The 27,249-nt window shown below is 42.9% G+C and overlaps 1 protein-coding gene across 2 annotated transcripts in view; it reads left to right on the forward strand.

Annotated features, from left to right (window-relative positions):
• Positions 1–21,642, forward strand: part of TG (thyroglobulin) — a 213,418-nt gene extending 191,776 nt beyond the window's left edge. For both annotated transcript variants that reach the window (XM_050940484.1, XM_050940485.1), the window contains exons 46-48: positions 17,657–17,797; positions 18,632–18,822; positions 21,252–21,642. In XM_050940484.1, the coding sequence (XP_050796441.1) occupies positions 17,657–17,797; positions 18,632–18,822; positions 21,252–21,373 (454 nt within the window). In that variant the 3' untranslated portion in view covers positions 21,374–21,642. The remainder of the gene's footprint in view (positions 1–17,656; positions 17,798–18,631; positions 18,823–21,251) is intronic.
• The last annotated feature ends 5,607 nt before the right edge of the window (positions 21,643–27,249 follow it).

Genomic DNA, 27,249 nt, shown 5'->3' on the forward strand with positions numbered 1-27,249 from the left:
TAAGCCCACTCCTGTTGAAGTCAATGGAGCTTTACCGTTGACTGTTTTCCCAATGCTGAGAAGCTTAATGATGACCTTCCGACTAGAGAGGATGGATGATCAGGTTAAAGCACTGGACTGGGACTCAGGAGATCTAGCTTCATTTTCCAGCTCTGCTGCAGATAACCTATGTGACCTTGGGCAGGTCACTGCACCAGACTCTGGGCCCTGAACCAGTCCCTGTCCACCTTTCTGGTGGCACTGACAGGCCACAAAGGAACTTCAGTGGTCCCTGGAAAACTTCCCCAGTGCAGGACCACCGTAGGACCACTTTGTGCTGCAGCCATTCTTGGTTGCAGAGCAGTCCCATGGCAGCCATGGCAAGACTGCCATAAGTTAGAGCAGCCTTCTGAGATGCTATAATTCAATCAGGGTTTGCATTAGTTCCCAGAGCAACCAAAACCTGGGTGGTGTGATGGTCTTTTAAAGCCATCTTTCTCCTCTGCACCTTGACTGCACCTTCCCAGAGTTCACTGGGAAAGTTACTCTCATGCACGAGTTTTTGCAAAATCAGGGCTTAAGCCAAGCATGTCTGACTTTAGCATGAGGAGGTTCCTTTTTGTGACTCTAGGGGGCTACTCACTTTATGTGGAGAAGCAGCATCAAGTTTTAAAAGAACGGGTTAAAACTCCAGCTAGAAACAGCTTCTCAAACAATTTTTTTAATGGTTTTGATAAGTACCAACCCCCCAATTCTACTGAGCTGCAAGTATCCTCTTCTGTAGTGAATAGCTACAGATTATGAAGGTTAATCAACTTTTACTTGTTTTATCTGAAGATTTTCAAACTCGTTTAAACAAGTCCCTCCAGAGAAGTCAAGGCTGGGCAGCCTAGTTTCCAGCTAGCGGTTGGGGCTTTTCACTGCCACGAGAAGCACCTGGTTCCTTCCTTCCCAGGCCAGAAGTGTCAGAGAGTCAGTAAAGGCAACGTCTCACATCATTGCTGCTAAAGACCTTGAATGAGCAAAGCATTTAAGCAGATACTTACCCTTAAGCACATGCTTATAGTGCATTCTTGAATTGAGGCCATAGTGTTTTTAGTACAGCAGTTTTCTCTCGCCATGTCCTCCATTCACCTGGTCCAGTAGTGTCTTTTAATATGTATAGCTTTGTGGCTAAAGCTCTCTTTTCCCAGTGTCTCCCTGAAGAGATGGGATGGCTGAGTGGATTGAGGTTTTGTTTTTGTGGGTCGGGAGGGTGTTTTAGCTGAAATTGGGCTACAAACTGTGAATAAATTTGTTTCCGATTGCATGGCAGAGAGCGTTTTAAAACCAACTGAGATCTAGGCTATAGAAGATGGCCACTGTGGTGCTGTAGCAGGTATAGTCGCTTTATTTAAAGCAGAGAAGAGTTGACTCCCTGGGGAGCCGTCATTTCATCGGGAACTCTTGCAGGAACAGTCACACAATTCTGTCTGGTTACCAATGTATTTAGATAAATGACTTCTACAAGACTCCAAATGGAATGGAATACACTCCGCCAAAACCTAACAAGATAAAAAGGAAAGGTGTGTTCTCGATTTAGCCAGCAAGTTTAATCTTGCAGGAGAATGGAGATAGCCCACTTATTGGCTATACTAGCAAATAATTGTGGGATAGATGTGATAGTGCTTGTGGATCCCATAGGAAGTGTTTTAGAACCACAGAAATTGAGGAGGATTCAGCAAACTTTCCACCTCATCTTGTCCCATTAGAGATCTTGTTTGTATTTGCAAGATTTACTACTTCTCCAGCTCCCCATATCTGTTAGAGTTTATATGGCTTTTCCTGGCTTGAGTACACATTTTTCAAATATTTATATATTAGCCAGCCAGGATCTAAACCAGTTCTTTCAGTCTTGTTTCATGCTTTCCAGCTGAACGTATTACATTCTTTGTGCCGCCCTTTTGGTCAGTTCAGAACTGGTCATAGAAGAAAATTAGTTGCAACAAAGATTATTAGTTCACTTTCCCACAGCCACTTGCAAAAAAGTTCGTGCCTGACACTAGGGAGGTAGAAAAGTGTAGTCTAGTGGTGAAAACACAAGACAGGGAGCAAGGAACTCCTCAGTTAGAATCTCAGACTCTCTGGGCAGCTTGGAGTTAAGTCACTTGTAATGAGAACTGGGCCCAAACTGGAATGTTAGATCTGAATCTTCCAAGTGTCAGGTTCAGGTTGGAGCTAAACGTCATGGTCCAGGCACATCTTTACACATGCTTTTGATTTATAAAAACAAACAAAAATGATGTTAAAAGAGCTTTATTTAGGTTTCAGAGTCAAGCCCTTAAAAGTTAGGAAATACCAGAATGCAGGTTGCCTGTGCAACCTTAATTTGATCCCCTTGTACTTACACATGATCACACACCATCTTTTCCATAGGACCCCAGTCTTATTCAGTGCACAGCTCCATACTGCGCACAAATCTGGGGGTATATCACACAGTCTAACATACTGCAAGTTGTGTGTGTATGGGCCACTGTAACATGCAGTATAGTTGTATCCATGTCAGTCCAGGATATTAGAGAGACAAGGTGAGTGAGGAACAATAAAAAATATTACCTGGGCCACGTAAGTCGTTTGTTCTAATTGAGCTTCTCCGAATTCTTCATCTCATTTCTGGCAGGTGAAAATCACTCCAGTACATGCTCCAGCACACTGTCTGAGAGCTCCATTACACACCAAGCAAACCATGCCGATGAGTCCATTGCTTTGTGTGACTTTGCATGGAATAGACTCATCACAGAGTGCTTTCAAGTCAATAACACGAGAAAAACCCTGTAATCTTAAGGTAGTAAGATACAAAATCCTTGTGTATGATAGAGATGTGTCCAAAAGGACCCCCTCAAACTAGAGCCAGTTGAATGATTGAATCTGAGTAATTCAGATGACACATTTTAGAATATTCATTTGAATACACTATTCATAAACACCGTTTCTCATAATTTAGCTACCTGTATAGATTTCCCAGGTAATTGGAAATTTTTCCATAAATCTCTGAATACATTTTTACAGGTATATTTTTCACTATTTCCCCAGCTTTATTTCAAGCCATGAGAAGTTCAGATTTGCCCCTTTGTCCAGTTTTTACATCTTGAGCCTATCTCTAGTATATGGAAATGTTTGAGACAGGGAAGCTGCATATGACATGACTCAACTTTATTAACTTGCAGAGTGTTTTGTACAAGCTGTAATAATTTCGCATGAAGGAGAGGAAGAAGGGCCCAGTGGTTAGGAGCTCCTCTGGGACTTGAGAGAGGCAGGTCTGATTCCCTGCTCTACTATAGACTTCGTGTGTGACGTTGGGCAGAGTCACTTAGCCTCCTTGTGTCGCAGTTCAGTTCTCCATCTGTAAAATATAGACAATAGCACTTCCCTACCTCACAGAGGTGTTGTAAGGTTAAATATATTAAACATTGTCATGTGATCAGGTCTGACAGTACTGGGGACCGTATAAGTACCCAAGTTCCATCGATAGCAGTAATCATCGTACTGTGAAGATGGCTGTTCCCAAACAGGCTGTTGCACAATACCATGATCCCTGCATGTCTTCTAGTTCCTACTCTACCATGGACTCAAAACTCAAGTGTCCTGCAACATCTGCCTTGATACTTTACACATACCTTGTGCATATATCACACAGTCTAACATGTTGCAAGTTCTGTGTGTCAGCCACCGTAACATGCAGTGTAGTTATATCCATGTCAGTCCCAGGATATTAGAGAGACAAGGTAGATGAGATAAGATCTTTTATTGGTCCAATAAAAGGTACTACCTGGTCCACTGTAAGTCATTTGGGCTCCCAAAACTTTTTATAGTTAACTAATAAATAACTGCAGAAGGCTAGAAGCATTAAAATATAGAGATGATGGTAAAAAGAGAACTTTGTCTTGCATTAGAATGTTGTTGATATGTATCTATGCACACATAGTGTGTGCTATGTTATTTTATACATACACAAACACATGGATATAGATGGAAAGAACAGTCGACACATCTGTTTATTATATATGTGCAGAATTACAGGAAACCATTAACTGAGGGTTCACAAATAACGAAGTGGAACTTGCAGTGGGTGAACTAATATCACTATCCATATGGTAAAATTCTCTCAGCTTGGCGTGACACTCTGTCTGTCTGTTTTAGTCTTCAGTTTCTATTTGAGTAAGGAAAATAATGCATAGCCAACTCCTGCATTAATGATCTGCAGCAAAAACGTATAACACAGATGTAATTTTTTTTACCCTCTGCAGAAGACAGAAAGCCTTAAAGTAAACATTGGTTCTAAACAATGCAGCAAGAATGTGGCTGCTCAGCACTGGTTGTTTTTACAGTGTAGAAATTCAGGATATAGTTTTAGTTACAGGAAAACGGCGACAGGATAAGTACACTTGACCGCAATGATTCTGTTTGTTTGGACCGATAACGACAAAGAAGCTATTCATTAACCCTTTAGGCCAGGGGTAGGCAACCTATGGCACGAGTGCCGAAGGTGATACACAAGCTGATTTTCAGTGGCACTCACACTGCCCAGGTCCTGACCACCGGTCCGGGGGGCTCTGCATTTTAATTTAATTTTAAATGAAGCTTCTTAAGCATTTTAAAAACCTTATTTACTTTACATACAACAATTGTTTAGTTATATATTATAGACTTATAGAAAGAGACCTTCTAAAAACGTTAAAATGTATTACCGGAATGCGAAACCATAAATCAGAGTGAATAAATGAAGACTCGGCACAGCACTTCTGAAAGGTTGCTGACCCCTCCTTTAGGCCGTTTCTGTATAACCCCAGATGTGATCTGGCTTGTTAATGATTCATTAAGTGGCACTGCTCTGACTGAATTATTACTATAGCAAAGCCCCAACATGGTTTTCAGGCCCACTGTGCAGCCGGAGGTGCTGTTTTTTAGATGATGTATAAAAATCAAGGTCCTTCTCACTTAAAAGGCCAGATAATGAGCTGCTGTTAATCGATGTAATTTCAGTAAATTCAGTGGAGCTACGTTGATTTATGCTAAGTGAGGAGCTATCACACAGTTAGTAAAAATTCCATAATAGTTCTTGCAAGAGTAATTGTTATTAACCTTGATGTCCTGCCCAAATTCCTGTATCAGTAGTTGCATTCTGCTTACTTTCTGTAACTTTAGTTGGGGTGCTGTAATCTTCACTTCTGTACTGTTGCTGTGTGCTGCTGAGCAGCTGCCACGTACTCACGGTTGGCTGCATTTCAGTAGCAGGAGATAGGATACCCATAAATAAAAGGGGTGTGAAGAGTTCTTCATTCAGATTCAGTGTGGATGTAAATCTACTCAATTATGAAGTATATTGGGTTTCTGATTAATAACAATAATACAAATGTTGGCTGTAAAACTTACCAATAATATGGCAGAATAAAAACAGACATTCTATATTTATACTTCAAGAAATGTATTTCATTAATTAATGATCCCAGATGGGGCCATTATAATGATCTAATCTGACCTGCATAACAGGCCCAGAGAACCTCAGCCTAACTATTATTATTCAGGTGCACTCTGCAGCCTACCACGTTGAGTCCCATTGTGTTAGGCACTGTGCAAGGAAATTGCTTCTAAGAATTTACGTATCTACAAGACAAGGCCTAACATATGGATGAGACAAACAAGTGGATTAAGATGGTGGGCAGGGAGACGTGGTAACAAATGCTGGAAGATGTGTGGAGTTCTGAGCCAATCAGGATCAGTAATCAGAGTATACATTTACACTTGCTAAGGTCTTGTCATTTTTCCCTCTAAAATCTGCTACTTTCTCTCCACCGCTTCTGCTAAAACTTGGTTTTCTTCCCCTTGGACTATTATAATCTACTCTGCTCAAACCTCACTTCTCTTCTATCCATCCCATATGCTTTCGCTAAAATAATCTTCCTTTCCCACGTATCTAATCATGTCACGTCTCCTCAAGTCCCTTTGCTGATTCTCTGATATCCAGCCTACTGGTCCAAATATAATCTTTTTTCTAAAATTTCTTCCTTTAGAGTATCAGAGGGGTAACCGTGTTAGTCTGGATCTGTAAAAGCAGCAAAGAATCCTGTGGCACCTTATAGACTAACAGACGTTTTGGAGCATGAGCTTTCGTGGGTGAATACCCACTTGCATCTGACGAAGTGGGTATTCACCCACAAAAGCTCATGCTCCAAAACGTCTGTTAGTCTATAAGGTGCCACAGGACTCTTTGCTGCTTCCTTTAGAGTGGTCATGTTCAGATTTGGGGGCCTCATTACTCAGCAGATCCAGCTGCTAATCCCAGCCGGGCTAGGGAGGGACAGGACTTCCTCTTTCCCTGCATGGGCCACTCCTGGGACTGTGTCAGACCCACCTCTGGGAACCTCCCCTGGCCACAGGAAGCTCTATGGCCGATGACTGGGAGCCCAGCTCTGAAGGCAGCATCGCTGCCAGCAGCAGCACAGAAGTGAGGGTGGCATGGTACAGGGGAGTTATCGCTTTTTTGGGGGCAGGGCCAGCCTTTTTGGTGGGCAACCACCCATGGTGCTGTGATAAGGGTGGTGCTGGGGTCCCCTGACACATACAAGCAGCCAGCCCAAGGCCCCTTTTGCCCCTTTAACAACCTTTAACCCCACAAGAGCTAGACCTGGAGCCGGGGATGGGCAGGGCTGAGGCACCCCGGCCGAGGGCTCCTACTGTGTGCCAGGCTCCACGGTCCCACCTCTGGGAATCTCCACTGGCTCCAGCAAGCTGCTGCTGACAGTGGTGCAGAAGTCAGGGTGGCAATACCATGCCATGCCACCCTGACTTCTGCACTGCTGCTGGCGATGGCACTGCCTTCAGAGGTGGGCTCCTGGCCAGCAGTCACCACTCTGCAGCTGCCCAGCTTAGAAGGTAACATCAGCACAGAAGTAAAGGTTGTAATCCCACAACCCTCCCCCCCCACACCCCAAGAGCCAGATTTCATGGGGGAGACCAGATTTCACAGTCTGTGATGCATTTTTCACAGCCATTAATTGATAGGGCCATACTGATGGACAGGGAAGACATCAGCAGCAGTCTAGTGTCACAGCAGCGACAAGCTAGAAGTCTTGGGGGACCAAAAAATGCAAAAGTATCATTTGAAACTACACACATCAACCAAAGGGCCAAGTTTTCAAGCATTCAGTTTCCATAAGTGCAATTTGGCATTTGGAATCCGCATTTTGGATTGCATAAAATGCATCCACCTTCCCAGCCCTTTATTGGCGCTCCGGCCCTCAAAGTCTGTGTCAGTTGCCAGGAGCATGCTTGACCTGAATGGATGTCTTTCTAAATACATTCTCTAGCTGAACCATGTTGGACTGGGTTTAATGCAGGAATTACTGGATAAAATTCCATGGCCTCTGTTATGCAGCAGTTCAGACTAGATTGGGGTGGGCAAACTACAGCCTGTGGGCTGGATCCGGCCCCTCAGGGCTTTGGATCTGGCCCACGGGATTGCCACCCCTGTTGCACCGCAGGCCCTGCGCCGCTCTGGGAAGCGGCTGGCACCACGTCGCTATGGCCCCTAGGAATCTTGGCCAATGGGAGCTTTGGATGTGGAACCCACAGGCGAGAGCAGCGCTTGGAGCTCTCTGCCCCCCTCCCCCAGGGGCCGCAGGAACGTATACCATTTGATGCAGGCTGCTTCCTGGAGCAGTGTGGGCTGGGGCCAGGGCAGGATCCCTGCCCTGAGCCCCTTACCTGCACCCCAATCCCTTGCCACACCCCCCACTCCTCCTGCACCCCAACTCCCAGCCCTGAGCCCCCTGCCTGCACCCCAACCCCATCCCTTATCCGTCCTGCACCTCAACCCCCTTCCCTGAGCTCTTTTTTATACCCCCATCCCTCCTCTGCCCCAACCCCTTACCCTGAGCCCCTTCCTGCACACCACACCCCCTCCCACACCCCACACTCCCTCAAGCACCCCAACGCCCTGCCTCAACTCTTCATTCATGGCCCTGCCAACAGTTTCCCCACCCAGATGTGGTCCTCGGGCCAAAAAGTTTGCCCACCCCTGGACTAGATGATCACAATGGCCTCTTCTGGCATTAAAATCTAATAACATAAACATTCACATTCTTAACTTTGGCCACTGTTCCCATTAGCTGACATCTGTTTGATTCAATTTGTACATCCCTAATGTACAGTTGAAAACTTTATATATTAGGAGTAAATAGTATACAGTCATTGAATCATATAAAGATACCCAAGAAAGGTCAGGATATTCTTGCAACTCAAATGTATCCACTTGGGCCTGTTTAGTATGAAGGTGACCGTTTTATGCCAGTAGGAATTGTCATTCCTATAAGTTTTCTCCATATGTTCCAATTTTCCTTAAAGAAACCAAGAGAAATGTTTTTCTCTTTTATATATTCTGCCACTTATCTGAAAGGATTATGTAATATGTGGAGACGCAAGGAGCCAAATGTATCTCTGGAGGTTATGAGGACGCACCTGGGAATAATTTGGCCCATTATGATGCTATATTTGTCTAGCTATTTCTTTTCTTCTTTGTCTGCAGCCAAATAGGATCTTCTTCACTAGGTGGTTTGGTTTTATTTTTTTGTTAGTCATAAGGATGAACATAGAAATACAAGCAAAATGCTTAAATTGCTGGGAGATTGCTCCTTTTCTATAAGATTGGTTTAGATTGGTGCTGCCGGGGTCATCATCAGACACTGATTCTTTCTCTGTAAATCTGTCAGTATTCATTCAAAGGGAATTTAGATGTCTGTACAAAGAAGTGAATTCATCATTTCCGATAATTCTTGAGAAAAGAATTCTGGATTTGTACCATTTGATCTGATTTTCAAAGGGGTCAAAGGATTGTGCAAATGTGTGATCCATTATGTACAAATGAAATTTGGAATCAGAGTCTTCAGCTATACATCTGGCTCCATTAAAGTCACTTGAGGTTTTGTTGTTGATCTCATCGAGGCCCGGATTTCACCCATGTTGTTCTGTCAAATCGGTCTGAAAATGTTACCTTCTAACCATAAATAACCTGCGATTTCTTTTCTAATCGCATAGGCTTGTTATGGCTACTGCTAAGTGGCAATCAGAATCTAGTGCCTTGGGCAGAAAGCTGGAAACCAGGAACTCTGAATTCTGGTCTCAGCCTTGACACTGACTCACTCTGTAGCCTGGGGCAAAGTCACTTAAAATTCCATTCTTCTGTTTCAAAGGACTATGTAAAAATGATATTTTTTTACTCTCCAGATCTACATCTGATGACTTCGATGACTAGTATAAGTCTTAGTACATTGCTTTACTCCTGTTAGCCTCCCCACAGCCAAGAAACTGTGCAGGGTTCTATTTTTTCTTGTGCATCAACAGGGTTGTTTACTGCATTCCAGTTAGAGGTCCAGTTGCACCTATGTAAATCAGCTGACGGGAGTGAGTCTGCACACGTCACGGAGGGAATAATTTGGCCTGCAGAACATTTGTTACTGGTGATGATACAAGAGGAGAAAAGAACCTAGCTTTATGCTGAGATTCCCAGGCTGGCAGTTAAATCCGCTGAGGCTAATGCTCTATCTACACTTAGACCCAGGCCCGGCTCCAGCGTTCTTGCTGCCCCCAGTGGTGGCGGTGGGCGGGGAGGGAGAGGAAGCCACGGTTGGCACTTCTACTGCCACCTCCGAGAGGGACCCACCACCGAAGAGCTGAACGTGCCACCCCAAACACTTGCTTGCTGCGCTGGTGCCTGGAGCCGGCCCTGCTTAGATCACACAGTGGCACAGCTCTACTGCTGCAGCAACACTACTGTAAGGCTTCAGTGTAGATATGCCCCCCAGTGACCAGAGAGGTTCTCCCATCACTGTAGTTAATCCATCTCCCCAAAGAATTCTTCCATCCACCTAGTGCTGTCTGCGCTGGGGGTTAGGTTGGCTTAACTATGTGGCTCAAGGGTGTGAATTTTTCCCACCCTTGACTGACATAGCTGGGTTGATGTAATTTTCCAAGAGAGGCCAGCCCTAACAATCCATCACCTCTTTTAGTAGTTGTCATGGTGGCACTGCCCACTGGGATGTGCATAGGTCTGGCTTGATACCACACGACATTGCAGGATTTTGTTCAATGTCTGCATCCAAAACCAAGGCAGGGTTGAAGATCATACCAAGTCTAAAGGCTGGTCTACACTGGGGGACGGGGTGGGATCGATCTAAGATACGCAACTTCAGCTACGGTATTCGCGTAGCTGAAGTCAAAGTATCTTAGTTTGACTTACCTGGCCGTCCTCACGGTGGCTAATCCACTGCTGCGGCTCCCCCATCGAAGCTACTTACTCCTCCTGCCAAGGTGGAGTATGGGCATCAATTCATGGATTGATTTATCACGTCTAGACGAGACACGATACATCTGTCCCCGATAGATTGATTACTACCTGCCGATCTGGCAGGTAGTATAGACGTACCCTAAGCTTCTCCAAATCAGCTGCTGTTTCTTGTTTGCCTCCTTGTTTGTCTCTTCGGACTCTCTTATTGCTTTGCATTTCCCACCCCCCAGGTCCTATCTCACACATTACCCAAAAGAGCAAGGTTCAAAACAATATAGCTAGGGAAGTAGGGGACTTTTATTGCCTATAAGTTACTTAATGCCATATCAGGAAACCTGGGTCAAGCTCTTCGTACGGATTAAGATGGAATGAATTTTGGGGAGAGGATATTAACTAAATTCCATCCACACGTTATCTGAGCTACGGCACTCCCCAACCTTGCCCTCGGTTTAAATCCCCATGTATTTGTTCCCGTTGTGTAGTTATCAATAAGAATTTAGCAATGCAAAATGGAATGGAAACTTGGCTAGACGTGTCTTTCCTGTTATAAGTCATATAGCTTAGATTACTTTAAGTCTATTCTGTTAATAGTTATCTCTGCATTTCAAGGAGGACAATATTAATCATCGTTGTTCAATGCAGTCAAAAAGACATTTTGCAAATAAGCATCCCTTTGGTGAGTTTGCTAATGACCTAGATTTAGTTTGACTAAGTTATTTCCCTGCTTTGTCAGTAGTTCTCACTAAAGAATTATGGTTATCTTGTTATTTTCAACTTTAGAATGATTGCAAAATAGTTTACAATTTATTGCCTTTGAATTGCAACATTGATTTATGTTGGATTATATCTTTGTCTGATGGAGTTTTTTTTTTAAAGAAACCAAAAAAAATTCACAAAACCAACTGAAAAGTAGAAGAATATGTGACTCAGATAGCTGTAATTTAGCTCAAATTGTTAGATAATGGGGTTAAGAAACATTTAATGGAGAGTAACAAAAGAGAAGGGTTCCATTTCAGAGTCCATCATTCATCTAAAATTCAAACCACTGTACAATCCAAAAATGATTTTCTAGGGTGAAATAATGAACTAGATACAGGACATGGTTAAAGTTCAGAATTATCTGCATATCAGCTAAGGGGAAATACTACAGAATGAGTCAGAATTTGAATGGGCAACAACATTTGTATGTGTAGCTAAGATCCTGCTCAAAGAAACTATTGTGTTCTGTCGCATCTCATACTCCTGTTCTAATTGTGTGTCCTGAGTAGAGCTGGACAGAAAACAAGAATTCTACTTCATGAATAATTCTGAAGTTTTGACATTTGTTTTTGTTCCACACATGAGAATGAAAACTAGACTTTTCAGCATTTGCAAGAGACTGAGATCCCCATCCCTGAATGCGCACTAATGCAGTGATTAATATGCTCACCTGTGCTGTGAGAGATTTAGCTTCAAGTCCCTGCCCAAGGCTATTCTGGGGCTCGCTCACTTTCTCTTTTCAGAAATTCCATTCTGGATTCAAGGACAGTTTTGCCAAAGCCAATACATTTAGAGTCAGTGGGTATTTTCAGAGGAAAATTATATTTCACTGAAAAATCCCCAACCAGTTCTACTTCTGAATTATACACCTGACTCTGCCACCGAATTACTGGTTGACCTTGGGGAAGTCTCTTAACTCCAGATTGTGCCACCTGGCTTTATGAATATTGAGTAGTGCCCTACTCTGGGAGTTCTCCCACTGAAATCCGTACGAAGAGCTTGACCCAGGTTTCCTGATATGGCATTAAGTAACTTATAGGCAATAAAAGTCCCCTGCTTCCCTAGCTATATTGTTCTGAACCTTGCTCTTTTGGGTAATGAGTGTGATAGTGCAATACAGTCCTTAGCTTCTCTGTGGCTTAGTTTAGCAATCTGTGAAGCAGATACTCTATCTCATAAGAGAGGTATCACGCTGAGTCAATTAATGTTTGGAAAATGCTTTGAGATCCTTGACTGAAAAAGTTCTGTACATAGTAATATTATTGGGTAAAATCCTGGCCCCCGTTGAACCCAGTGGCAAAGCTCCCATGACTTCAGTAGAGCTAAGATTTCACTCATTACATATATCATTACAATTAACTCTCTTCAGCAGAGGTTTGTTAATATAACTGGTGTATTGCTTTAAAAGAGGTTTCTTTAGATGGTGCTGTTTTATGAACAACAGTCTGGAGGGGGATATATTTTAATTTGAATGTCTGCACCTAAAAACATATTATTTAAAAGTCCCATTTGCTGTTGGTCTTTATGATGTGTTCTTCTTAAAGACACCCGCCAAATCACCCCCCACTGGGCTCTGAACCTCCCCACTTAGAATCAGGATGGAAGCAGGCCAGTTAAGAGCTAATGTGGGGAGCCCTCTGCAAAATGGGGAGTGTTGCAAGGGAAGTGACAGCAAAGAAATACTCCTTGGAAGAACTAATGAATTAATTACAGGGAAACTATAGACAGGTAGTTAGACACTCTGCTTCCTGCTTCCCTTGTACTGCAAAGGGAATCAGTGGCTGCTTCAGGTGCTTCTCTTAGCTGCTGATCTCCTGTCTGTTCAGAGCTCCTGCTGGACCCCAGGTCATTCACGATCTCTTAGCACTCTAGTGCTCCTAGCAATCTCTAGGCAGGGCCGCCCAGAGGATTCAGGGGGCCTGGGGCAGAGCAGGGGAGCTGCAGCACTTGTGCTCACCTGGCGGTCTGGGTCTTTGGTGGCATTTTGGCGGCGGGGGGCCCTTCAGTCACTCTGTGTCTTTGGCAGCACTGAAGGGTCCCCTGCTACCGAAGACCTGGACCGCCGCCAGACCAGAGCTCGTGGGGCATTTCGGTGGCGGGGGACCCTTCAGTCACTCCGCATCTTTGGCAGCACTGAAGGGCCCTCCGCTGCCGAAGACCTGGACTGCTGCCGAGCCAGGGCTCACAGGGCCCCTGCGGGGCTCAGGGCCTGGGGCAAATTGCCCCACTTGCCTCCCCCCTCTGGGCGGCCCTGTCTCTACTGCTTTGCACTCAGATACAGTGGTGATGAGTGGCAATATAAACCCTTGGGGAAGATTTTTGCCCATAGGAGAGAAAAGCTTCCCACATATTTGCTGCCTGGTCATCTGGGGGACACGCTCACACTTCCTCCCTCTCTCCCCTTCAACCTTGTCTTTTCGTCCCTGACCTCTTAGTGCTGACACCCACTGACCAAAGAGCAGTACTGTCAGACAAGAACAATAAACAAAATCCTACTTACCGGTAGCTATGTTCATAGAAGTATGTTTAGCAAGCTCTTAAACTGTGCTCTAACTCCGTATCTATAACTAACTAGTGCAGAGAACATCATCTCATTGTGTGAGAGGCCTGGGGTAACAACCTGCCTGTTTTCTGTTGAGAGACAATTTCATCCCTGGAGTAACTCCATTAAATGGATGAATTTGCCCTTTAACTACCTCATCACTGATTTGATGGAAGCCATTATATTCCAAATACTCTTTTTCTTAAACATAATGGCTCCTTTAAGTACCTACTACTTTGGCCACAGCACTAATGCCAAACATTGCTATAAAATGTAGAAGGCCAAACAAGTTATTCTTAAAGCAGAATTATTAAACTCTAATCGTGCTTAATCCTTTATAAACATTTGGAGAAGAAAAATATGCTTTAATCTAGTGTCAGGCCTACTTTTTTAGTGAAAAATCTGTAAATAATTCCGTTTCCAGATGCTAAGTATTACTGAGGTTTTATGATAGGACTAAGGAAAATAAGAGCAAAGATGTGTTTCATTTAGTAGGATTCATTTAGTAGGATGGGTGGATGTTTTTTGAAATAGAGAATTTGGAGACAGAGTAGCACCACCTTCCCTCTGACCCTGGCATACAAGAGAGTGATCTTCCATTCAGTCTGCCTGCCTAGGGTGGTTTGAAATGCAAGCCTTGTTCCAGGGGAGGCAGCATCTGGGACTTATCAATGCTGCAGCACTTTATGTCCATAAATAAAGTAGTTTCAGTTGTGTCCTCAGCTACTGCTTTTGATAGCAACTGTGTGCAGCCACTCACAGATAGAATCTTGCTGAGTGGCTCTAGGTTTTATTCATCACAGACTTGCTCCAAAATCCATTGCTGCAGACTGCCTTGATGTTATCAATATTTAACCAAGACAGAGTAAGGGGTATGAAAAAGGACATCTCTGATTTGTGACCTACAGTTCTGTGTTGAGCACAATTCTGTTACAGCTTTACTAGAAGATTACTTCTGCTGAGCAACCTATTTTGGTTGGTCTCCTGGTATACTAGTACATATCCCAAACTATTAGGTCCTGGAAGTCTGGCATCATCCTGCCTGCCCAGAGTTCTGTCGCTGCTGGAACACTCCATGTTGCATGCAGGAATCAATCTACTGCAGGAAAGAAAGTTGCAGATGCCTACTCTGACCGACAGCGGTATCTACAGCATGTTTTCTAGGCTACCATTCAGAATTTAAGGAGAACTTGGCTGCAGGCAGGGCCGTCCTTAGGCATAGGCAACATAGGCAGCTGCGTAGGGCTCCTGAAAATTTGGGGCACCACTGGGTCTTAGTGTCCACCCTCTTGTTTTCCTATCCCTGTTTTGACCTTTCCTCCAGGCTCCCACAGATGGCTGCTCTAGCCTGGTGAGTCTTCCTTGGGAGGGAATCTAGTAGTTAAAAGTGAAAAAACCTCCAGCCTGCCAGACCTATTAGCACAACATTGAAACTGTTAAAGAGACATTCAAGGGGTAATAAAGCCATTTAACAGGCATTTGCCAACCCCAAGGTATATACTGACAGGTTTCAGAGTGGTAGTCCTGTTAGTCTGTATCAGCAAAAACAAGGACGAGTCCTTGTGTCACCTCAAAGACTAACAAATTATTTGGGCATAAGCTTTTGTGGACTAGAACCCATTTCATCAGATGTCCACGAAAGCTTATGCCCAAATAAATTTTTATACTGTCAGTTTCTGACTTTACTGACAAAAACAGTTGTGCATTAATGTAATATTTACACAGAACATGTCAGTCTACAGGACCTTAGTTTAAAATTTGCTTTAAAAATATTTCATTAGTGAGCTGGTGAAGATTATAAAATCACATTTCTAAAAAATGCTTGCATAGAGTTTTAGATGCACAATCATCTTTAGCCTTAAATGTGTGGATCTTCACACATAGTTTTTTAAATAAATCCTTCAAAAGACCTCCCTTATCTAAAATACACATTTTAATTACTATAGTTAAAAAAAAAAAGTGCTTCCAAGTCTTCCTGTCCTTTCTGTCCATCCCTTCACCACCTCTCCCTCCACTCCCCACTGAAGAGAGCCCTTAAAGGGACAACAGTCCTTCCCTTCCAGATAGCTGAACAAAGAGTTCCCTTTCTTTACTTCTGACTATCCGACAAACTAGTTTTAAAAGAACCCGCCAGCAAAATCAGTACCTTAGTAAGACAAAATCCTTGTTATACCTAAAATCTTTGGAAACATTTTTTTAAAGTTGGTGAAATTTCATAACCATGTCTCTTGTTATGGAGATCACACAAAGTAAATTACTGTTCCCTTTTTCTAAAAGCAATGAACATTGTTATGAACACACTAAATCTCTCTGATTAATTTAAAAGAATGTCTTTGTTTCAGTGAGTTAAATATGTAGTAATCTGGAATGCTGGCTTAAGATTTGAGTACATTTAAAATATAAATTCAGCTTAGAAATACTGATGAAGAAAATGTAAAACAGAGAAGAGCTGCATCATGTATTCCATTATATGTAATGTTGTATTCAGCAGGACAGCTGACTCACCCTTACTATGAAGTTTTTGCAAATAAATCTCTGACAAACTTCAGGGCATATCAAAAAACCTGTGACTGACATTTTTTATTCCCAAATTTTAGTGCTTTTAATTAGGTACTTTCTTCATGTCCATTCTGCATGAGGGAGAGTGCATGGAAGGGCTGGTCCACACTAGGGGGGGGAAATTGATCTTAGATACGCAACTTCAGCTACGTGAATAACGTAGCTGAAGTCGAATATCTAAGATCGGATTACTCACCCGTCCACACCACGCAGGATCGATGTTCGCGGCTCTCCGTGTTGATTCCGGAACTCTGTTGGGGTTGATGGAGTTCCGGAATCGATATAAGCGCGCTCGGGGATCGATATATCGCGTCTAGATTAGACGCGATATATCGATCCCCGAGCAATCGATTTTAACCCGCCGATACAGCGGGTAGTCTGGATGTGGCCGAAGTCTCTGCGGGGATCTCCGCCACCATGAGGCAGGCTGGGCATCTCATTATCCTTTGCTGTCAAGTCCCTCCTCCCCCTCCCCCACCAGGCTGTGAGCTTGGGCTGCCATCCGGCATAGGGGCACCAGTTTAATAATACTGCCTAGGGCCCCATAAATCCTAAGGACGGCCCTGGCTGCAGGGACCAACTCTCCTCCTCTCACCCCAACCAGAGAAACTAGAATAAAACTATGTTTAAAAGAAATTTGCATAAACATCCCCAGGCTTGTCTACACAAACAGCACCCGGCACGCTGGGATGCAAAGCTACCTCACACTAGCCTGATGCATGCTAGCTGCGCATGTGGACCCTGCTTCCATGCACTAACAGTTCCCTGGTAGCACACTTTGACCCTGCTTTGAAAGGAAATAGATCAAAACACACCAAGGAACTGTTTAGCGAGGCATCAGAGTCTAGTTACTGTGCAGCAGGCAGGCTAGTGCAAGGTAGATTTACACCCCAGGTTCCCCACAGAGAAACTGTATTGGAATCCAAAGACCCAACAGATGGAATCCTGGCTCTACTGAAATCAAAAGCAAAACTACCATTGACTTCAGTAGGGCCAGGATTTCATCCCAAGTCTCTGAAATAAATAGAGATTTATTCTTCCATCATTAATGCCACAGTCCATGTCACCCTTCCTTTTGGTTTCCCCTCTTTGAGCTTTGTTTTGGAAAATGCCTGGTGACGCAGCAGGTCCAATCAGACTGAACGTTTAAGCAACAGCCAAGTGCTTTCTTTTTGTTTTGTTTTTTGTTCCTTCCTCCATCTTTTAACTGCAGCCTTAATTCAGCAAATTTTTGTCTTCCTTTTTTCCACCATTCCCTCTTGTAGCACATTCCCCCAGACTACTGAATGAATCTGTTGTAAATTCTCTGTGCTTTCACTTTCTCGTTTGTGTATATTTATGGCCTGTTTTCAGAAAAGTTGAACACTATCTTAATATTTTTTAATGATTTGAAAAATTTAATATGATGTTTAATTTTATTTTATTTTATTCTGCCCACCTCCCAAAGTAAATGGATGGGAGGTGGTCATTACTTTTTTCGTATGTGTATTTTTCAGTTCAGGCCTGGAGCTCTTGCCTGATGTTCAGTATGCTTTTGGGCTGCCATTCCACCCACAGTATGAAGAACAGTTTACTCTGGAAGAAAAGAGCCTTTCCTTAAAAATAATGCAGTATATAGGCAACTTCATAAAATCTGGGTAAGTGAGTGACCTTAAAGTACTATCTACTATCTTGTGGGGTCGGGGTATATATTAAAAAGCAAATTTAGGGTGCAGTTCTCCCCTTATTCAAGTAGTGTCCAGTCACTGGAGTAGGATCTAGATAGATGTGTAAGGCTTCGGCCAGTAGTGTTAGAAGGCTGTGGCCAAACCTGAATGCATAAAATAGTCAGTCACCTACATAAAAATAGCCTGACTTTGTAGCAGTGCTGAGCATGCACAAATTCTGTTCAAATAAATGGGAGCGACCGGTGACTGAATCCAGTTTTAGGAGTTTAACTTTAGGCAGCCACATCTGACTATAGAACCATAGGTTAGAAGGGACCACAAGGGTAATTTTGGCCTGGAGTCCTCTTCTAGAAGCACAGGAAGTAGCAGCGCAAGCTTTTTCACACCACTCTGTGAATATTCCTCTGCGCTAGTCAGGTGGGCCCATTTCTGTGTGTGAGAAAAATTAGTGAGATGCTTGTGTGCGGTCTTCACTTGGAAACGCAACTTTCTGTGCCCCTTTTGAGAGTTTCAGAGGATGATCTTGAGTCTGAAGCCTGCTGAGGTGGCCAGTGAACATGCTAGCCCTGATGGTGTTTATGTGATGCATGTTTTGTCCAGTACGAATTGATCATAGATCACCAAATACTATCAGATGACCGTGCCTAACATTTTTGCTAACCAGGCTTGAATTTGACCCAGTGACCCAGAGGTGAAAAGTTCCAGTCTCTTGAGCCAGCCAATCCCATCATACACTGTGCAGATTATAAATTGGTGATGTTTATGCCATTGTTTTCTAATAATCTTTTCTAATTCTTCATTCAGAAATCCGAACTATCCTCATAACTTCTCAAGAAAATTAACTGGAGCTGTGTCCCCGTGGCCCATGTTCCTGTCACATGCTAATGGTGATAACTATAAAGAATTCACTATTTCCTTGCCAAATCATAAAGGACTAAAAAGAGCAGAATGTTCCTTCTGGTCTGATTATATCAAAACACTCAAAGCTTCTACTGGTAAGTAGATAATATTCTGTCACTTAATAGGGCTTGAAACCCCTGTTTAAAGTCCTGTCCATGCTATGGCCCTATCTACACCATAATTCCCTTTGTACTTGCAAATAGTTTTCATAGATTGCCTCTGCTAATGTGGTTGTGCTGATCGATGTGGTAATGGGATAATTTCTTTCTTAAAACTTATTTTTAAAACTTCTCTTGAGACTGCAGAAGAGGGACTAAAGTTGAAACTATGTCAACAACAACTGCATTGAGCACATTGTCCCCCGTCTCCCATTATATGGTCTACAATAAAGGTTTATTATAATAATTACAAGAAAAAAATCCTTGTCCACATTGATCAGAGAAAACATAGCAGAGCCCTGTGCGCAACCATTGCTGATGTGTTGTGAAAGTGAAACATGAAAGCTAGTGATGTCCAGGTATGGAACATCACCATATTTTAACTAATGGGAGATGTTCAAATACAACAGTGATGAGAGTCATATATGTGACTGGGTGCATAGATAAGTGGGGAAGGTAGGAGTGTGGGGTAACCTCTCCATAGATAAGGTTGTAACCAGGCTTCCATTCTAAATCCAATTTTGCCTGCCTCGCTCCTTCCAAAATCTTCAAACCAGAGTCATTTCTCCATCAAATTTCACGTGTGGTCTAGAGGAAGAGAACAAAATTTTTCTGGCCAAACTGGAGGTGAATTGACCAAATCGTTGGCCAGAGGCAACCATAAATCAAAAAATGGGGTGTAATTAGCTTGTAGAACACTTTTCATGCTTCTTTGCTACTTTTACTTCCTCCCCCCAAATGGTGTATCCTAGAAATGTCAAATTAGCAGTAATCAGTGTTTCTTCGGCAATATCTAGAGCTTGATCCTGCAAGACTCTGAGTACTCCTGTCAGGTGCTCCCATCTCCCACTGAAGTCAGTGCTCAGCGTCTTCTAGAATCAAGCCTCCAGCATATAGAATTAGTTGAAACTTTGTAGTTGCATGTATTTAAAGTTATTCACAGCTGGATTAGAAATGGCTGAGCAAATACACAGCTGAGCTGCTCTCTGTAATTTCACTTCCATGAAATAAATCTGAAATAATATAAAAAGTTCTCCACCTTGAAATATGTGTTTCATTATCTGACCCAGACCATAGCACTGGGCAATGGAACATTGTGTTTATAGTTAGCATATATTTGGAATAAATGTGTCTTATTATCTTTACTTGAAGTTAATTTATTGACACTCTTTCTATAAATAGTGAAAAGGATTATTTCATTACTAGCATTGCCATTGGCAAGATATTGAGAAGAGTCTGAGTCTATTTCATTGTAAATGACTTGTAACCAAAGCTGTATGAACGCTTCCAAGGTTGATTTGAAACTGGTTTACAAACTGTGTATGTAGGGAACAGTTCAAGTGGGGTCAGGCAGATGACAGAATTTGAAATGGTGTGTGTTTCAACAAATTGAGTTTTCTGGGTTGAATTTCATAGTGAGCCCACACATATATTTTGTGTTCAGGTTCGTGATTGCTCCCATGAGTTTGCACGGGGTTCACCAAAACCAGAAGTGAGACATGCATAATGGAAAGTACTATATGGCTTTTTCCAGTGCCCGTGTTATTGACTTGAAATTAACCACAAACAATAGCCATGGAATGTTTGTGGGTATCCAGGGATAGTTGCAAGGGCTTCAAATTCCATCTGCATGACAGGATCAATTCCACTGACTAACGCTACGATCCTGCACAGGAAACCTCTCTCTCCTGCACAATAGGTAGATTTGTGGGCTCTCAGACTGCAGCAAAAATGTTCACCTAAAGCTTTGAGAGACAGTTTGGAGCCATAGCAGAGATGTAATGAACCACCCTTAGTTTTGTGAGCAGAACAAACGTGGTTCAAGACTGTCTGGGAGAATTTCCGGGGTTAGAGTCAAACATGTTGTACTACTTCTGTTTTCACCGTTTTGTTTGACAAATCCTTTGAACAACAGGTTCCATTAGTATGAGGCAAGCATGTGGTGTCAGTGCGCCAGAATGTCAAGCATGTGCGAGCATGCCAGCTAAGCTACACTTGGGGTGGAGGCGGGGAGCAAAACCAACTTTTTATAATCTTCTTGAGGCAACCTCCACTTCTGACACAGGAAGGTCAAGACTGCACCAGAGAATTACTGCAAAGTAAGGTTTACATTCCAGTGACAGTTACTTAAAGCATGTTAACACCTTGATCATTGATTTGATCATTAACCACTCAGTAATTTCTGCAATGCAGTCTGTGTGGGGGCTGCTAAATGCAAATTAGCTGACTGCGAGGTTTACATCCACATAAAAATATTGTTATTAAAATATCAGTGAAGCATATTGCTCTTAGCCCACTGTGTTCAAATGCTGCATCAATTAAAAAATATTGCATTTATTTTAATCCTATGTATATTGTGCTTTCAGGCAGAACAGCTAATGGAGAGCAATCCCTGGAAAGCAGTCCCAGTGAAGAATCAGGTGTAGTGTTTAATTCTGAAGACACACAGAGCCAGTCAGTGGAAGACAAGGTTGCTTACAGCAAATAAAATGTCACACTATATTTTAGATGGGCTAATCATGTCACTGTACATCTGTGTGACAGTGTCAAGGCATACAGGCACAGTTGTTTCCATTACTGCATTACCTTTCCGATCATGAAAGCTTAAGATAGATACAGCAACATTCCGTGTAAATACAAGTGCGTTATTAAGTGAAACACAGCAAAGTAGTCTGCCAGCAATAATTTTAAGCCAAAAGAAACTGTATTTTGTGATGTAAGACCAGTGTGCAATAAAACTGCAAAAAACAAACAAACAAAAAATGCTAAAAGTCAGAATTTGTTACTTGCAACCCTAAAAAAGTCATTTAGTCAATGAAAGAAAACCTAATGCGGGATGGACTGCTAGTCGCAGTGCCATGTACAAGGTCAGCATTTATACCAAAGCACCAAGAAGTCTGCAAAGTAGACAAACTGACTGGGTATCTGTGTCCCTTTGGGGTCACCAAGGGGTAGAGGGTAAATTGCTACCGCTTCTTATGGTGTGAAGGAGCCTTATCCATGCTCACTGGGGGAAACTCACCCAAAGCCACTGGCTGCTGCCAACACGAGCAGCTCACTCTGGTCTCGGCAAGCCCTGCCCTTTCCCTCTGCAGGCCAGCAGTTTGCACACCCCAAACCTTAGGCTCCCTAAGTAACTCCTTGGGGCAGAGCAGAGGTAACTTGTTGCTAAATCTGTGGAGAGAGTTAGTTCCTGGAGTTATGCTCTGGTCCCAGGTTACAAGTCCCAACTTGTCTGCACACCCCACTTTTTACACTCAAGTGCCCAGTCCCTTGACTTCATAGTGCACACACATTTGCTGCCTCCATGGAAGCCCTGCCTCCCAGTTCACGAGGTTCACCTCCGTTCACACAGCACTTGATTGTTCCTTTAGAAAAAACACACAGATGTTCATCTCATAGATTCCTAGATGTTAAGGTCAGAAGGGGACATTGTGATCATCTAGTCTAACTTGCTGCACATTGCAGGTCACAGAACCTCACCCACCCGCTCCTGTACTAGACCTCTAACCTCTGGCTGAATTACTGAAGTCCTCAGATCATGATTTAAAGACTTCAAGTCACAGAGAATCCGCCATTTACTCCAATTTAAACCTGCAAGTGACCTGTGCCCCATGCTGCAAAAGAAGGTGAAACCCCCCCCCAGGGTCTCTGCCAATGTGACCTGGGGCAAAATTCCTTCCTGACCCCAAATATGGTGGTCAGTTGGACCCTGAGCATGTCGGCAAGACCAGCCAGCCAGACACCTGGGAAAGAATTCTCTGTAGTAACTCAGAGCCCTCCCCTTCAAGTGCCCCATCACTGGCCACTGGGGATATTTGTTGCTAGCAGTCACAGATGGGCCACAAGCCATTGACAAAGATTCAAAAATAGAAGCAAGTCAAAGGATTGGAAGCATATGCTTATAGATGTAAGAAATATAAAACACAGTCTAGAGCCTACACGTATGAATAAATCTCTTTCCTGTCTGATAAGGTATTTCTCACCCATACGTCGCTTGTTCAGCAGAGAGAGCTGGGATCCACTTTCCATGAGACATTCCCGCTGACAGAGTGTTGCCGCCAAAATGGGTGCCATCTTGTGCCCTTCTTTCTCCTATTATACAGTTCCAGACTTTTTGTGTCTCTTCATAACCTGGGTGTTGTGTTAACTTCAGTTCACCCCAATGGTCGCCCTATCTAAGATCTTTGTCTTGGGTTCTTTTGTGCTTTGTAAAGGTCTAAGCCTGTCCCTTGTCTAGGCTGTCAGCTCTCAGCTGGGCCAGGTCGAAAGATGTCAGTTGTTCTAATTCTGGACTGAGTTAGCTGTGAGAACAACCCTGCCCTTGGAGATCAGTTTCACTTCCAGGAGCTTGGAACACCATGTTCTACATATTACATAACTCTTAAAAGGATTTCTGCACATACATCCGACTGTAATCATAACAACCAGTGAGTTCTCAGCTTTAGGCAAAGACCACACATGGCTCCCTTAGTGAAATACTGTGAAGATGGCGATCACAGGAGAAACACACCTCTCTGAGCATAGCCAGGCAAATCCCTGAGCATAGACTCATAACTTGGTACTGCCCGTCTGTTGCCACCATCGGATGCTTAGGCTACAATATTACATCTGATTTTGTTTTCTTTTTTCTTACTCATTCCATTACAAGCTGCCAGTCAGAATGTGATCCTGATGTAACACATTGTAGAGAAGCAGGAAACTTGCAAACAGCAAGTTTATACAAAAAAATGGATGTCCAAGAATAATGAAGTGATATAAGCATTGCCAGAGTGTGTTGTGGGTGGGAATCAAGAGGTCTGCACGCACAGTTTCAGAGTTTCCACTGCCAGAAGACACAATTGTGATAAATCTAGTCTGACCCACTGTATAACACAGGCTGTAGAACTTCCCCCAAAGAATTCCTCAAGCGTATCATTTCCTAAAAAAGCCAACTGTGATTTAAAAATGGTCAATGATTGAAAATCCATCGCGACCCGTTCATTATTCATTATTCTCACTGTTAAAAAATGTATGCCTTATTTCTAGTCTGAATTTGAATAGCTTCAACCTCCAGCCATTCAATCATGTTACCTCCTTTCTCTGCAAGATCGAAGAGCCCATTATTAAATATTTGATCCCCATGTAGGTATCTATAGAAGATGTGAACATGTATCTTCTATAGGTACACAAATCTATCAGAGGTATGTAATACAGTACACTGTCTTATTGGAAATTGGGTAAAATCCTGGCCTTATTGAAGTCAATGTCAAAACTCTCATTGACTCTAAAAAGGCCCAAGTTTCACCAGTGGTGTTGAAATGCATTAATAATAAAATTATCCATGAGGTTTTGTTTGCTGGCTGGGACTTTAGCCAGTGAATGAGCAATTAGAGCTATCTGCGTGGATCTAGGTTTCCAAAGATTTTACTGAGGACAGCAATTCACTATATAGCACTCCTGGATTCGAGATTAACATCCTGCTCAATAAGCAGTCAAAACAATAACAGAGGACTCAAAAGATTTATTGCCTAAAGATATAAGAAAAAGACACAAAGCTAAGGAAATTAGGTCATCATTTCTCTGTCTCACTTTTATGGGGTGTGGCTAAATCATATCAGAATGAAAAAGATAAGAAAACTTAAAAATATGAAACCCCAGATCTTAATTTTATAGCTCAGCCAAACATGCTCTGTTAACAGTGATTATGGAGATGTCAATAGTGACTTGATGGTTGTGATTAGATTTAATTTTTCACTTCAAGTGTGATCTGGGAAACATATCACATAAAGATTTAATTGTTTAAAACTGTCCACTTAATCTCAAGTAATCCCATATTATAGTGGATGCAAGTGGGAAGATCTGCTTCATATTTATATTATATACTCATCACCAATGTGGGGCTGATCCAGAGCTAAGCTTCAGTAAAAGCAGCAAAGAGTCCTGTGGCATCTTATAGACTAACAGACGTTTTGGAGCATGAGCTTTCGAATACCCACTTCGTCGGATGCATTCACCCACGAAAGCTCATGCTCCAAAACGTCTGTTAGTCTATAAGGTGCCACAGAACTCTCTGCTGCTTTTACAGATCCAGACTAACATGGCTACCCCTCTGAAGCTTCAGTAGTTCATTATAACAAGAGGTGAGTTTAAATGAAACAGGTCCTTCCAGCTCTCTCACTTGATTTCCATTACTGTGACCTTTGTTTTTGTGTGACATGACTCTAAATAGCAAAGATTTAAAGGATTCTTATTGCAAGTGACAGTCTTGTTATTGGACAATACCAGCCAACGAAATGACCATTTCTTTCTATTCTTTTTCCACTAAACAAATATGCAGTGACTTGTCTGAAACTTATTCAGTCCAAGTTTCACTTTGTATGGCGATTCTCCAGTTTCTCATTCCAGAGATATGAGAGACCTTCTCCCAGGCCAACTCTCATCCCAGCCACCGACTTCTTGGTTCTCAAAATATTTAAATTCTGCAGGCCACCAGGGTGATGCCTGTGGAGCAATGGTGACCTAGGGACTGTTGTTTGAGAACTTCTGCTGCATGCAGATTGTGTAGTACTACATCCAGACTCAAATCATCACTTTGGAGAATAATGGTCCTTGGGAACGAAACAAAACACATTTGACAGCTGAGCCAACATTCCATAACTCCTGCTAAATAAAAAAGGATTAAAAAATGAGAAGGATAATGCATGGGCATCATAGTAGTGAAAAAAATGCTTGATATGCAAATCTACAAAATCACAAATATATTCTAAATGCAAGCCAGTAATGTTCTTTATCCAGTGTATATGTTGGCTTATTTCATAGTCTCATTTTGGAACAAACAATTCTCCTAAACTTAAATAACCTCAATTTCTTTTTAATACCCAAATCAACTAATAAAACATCTCAAAATAAACACCTAATAAATTCCAGAAAGAAAAATGTCATACAATGCTCATCCTCGTTCTACTCATGTGCATTTTGTAACACAGTCAACCCACTGTATTCAGCACCACAACATCATAAAATACAGCTACAATGTACAAAAGTTGACTGTTCTTTATAAAACTTCACAATCACACCCAGCAACAGAACCACTAATCAGCTTCATTTGTAGCTAGTTACCAGACAACAACCTGAAGAAAAACTCTGTGTAGCTTGAAAGCTTGGCCCTTCTGCCAACAGAAGTTGGTCCAATAAAAGATATTAGTTGACTTTCCTTGCCTCGGACAACCAATGTGACAGGATCCAGTAATGAACTTGTTTTGTGAATAAGTTACTAAATAGTTTCCCCCCACTATTTGCCCAACTCTAGCATGAGTCAAAATGCTGGGTCCAACTCCCCTCTGCTCCCTGTGGGAGGTTTGAATTTAGATGCAAATGCCACAGCTTGAGCTCCAACCCTCCCAATCTCAGTCTTATCGACCATGTGTGTTTGATCTGTACCCCGGACCTGATTTCTGGCCAGGCCTCATGAGGTAACAGGCTCAACCTTCCATTTGGTAGAAAGGCCACCTGTAAGAATCAGATTTTGTAAAGCTTCTTGACATCATTAGTGGCTGAGTGCTCAAAAAATACTCCACTTACATTGGATGAAATTCATCAGTCCTATCATGCGCCAAACTTCTTATGAGCCCTGTACTCCCCTTCTTCTCCTTGCCATGTCCCACTGCTATGCCACTCAGTTTCCTGTGCCCTTTCATCCCACCCTCCATATCCCCAGCCCTATCCATCCTTCATGCCTTTCTTTTGCCCTCTGGTCCCTTCCCAGGCAGTGGATGAGTGCAGTTTCATGCCACTTCACCAAATACACCACCCACTCCATTTCCCTCCCAGTCCTCCACCCCCATCCCCATGTCCCCTTTTCCATTCCCACCTGGACTTTTGAGCCCAAACACATTGAAGTCAGGATGAACATTACCATTGACTGGTATGGCAGCAGAATTGAGCCTATTGTTTCCAGTCTTTAAGAATATGTCTACATGGCAAAAACAACCCAACCCCCCACAGTAGCACATCTCAGATCGCACGTCTGCAGAATCAGGCTTGTGCTACGGCAGTGTAGACATTCCAGCTCAGGCTGGAGCCTGGGCTCTGAAACCCACCTCCTTCGCCAGGCTTCAGAGCCTGAGCTCCATCCCGAGCCAGAATATCCACACAGCTAATTTTAGTGCCATAGTGTGAGCCCAAGTCTGTAGACTCTCTGCCATGGAGGGGGGGATGGTTTTGCCAGATAAATGTACCCTTGGATAGTACAGTGTAGCTCATTACTGTAGTGGTAGGCCTGATTTTGCCCCCACTCCCAGGAGGAGCAGTAATTAACTCCACAGTATCCCAAGTGAAATCAGTGGCAGAGCGTGGAGCATAAGCTATTGCTTCACCTGAGTA

Source organism: Gopherus flavomarginatus, chromosome 2 (assembly GCF_025201925.1).
Source record: "Gopherus flavomarginatus isolate rGopFla2 chromosome 2, rGopFla2.mat.asm, whole genome shotgun sequence".
In the NCBI taxonomy this organism is placed as follows: domain Eukaryota; kingdom Metazoa; phylum Chordata; order Testudines; family Testudinidae; genus Gopherus; species Gopherus flavomarginatus.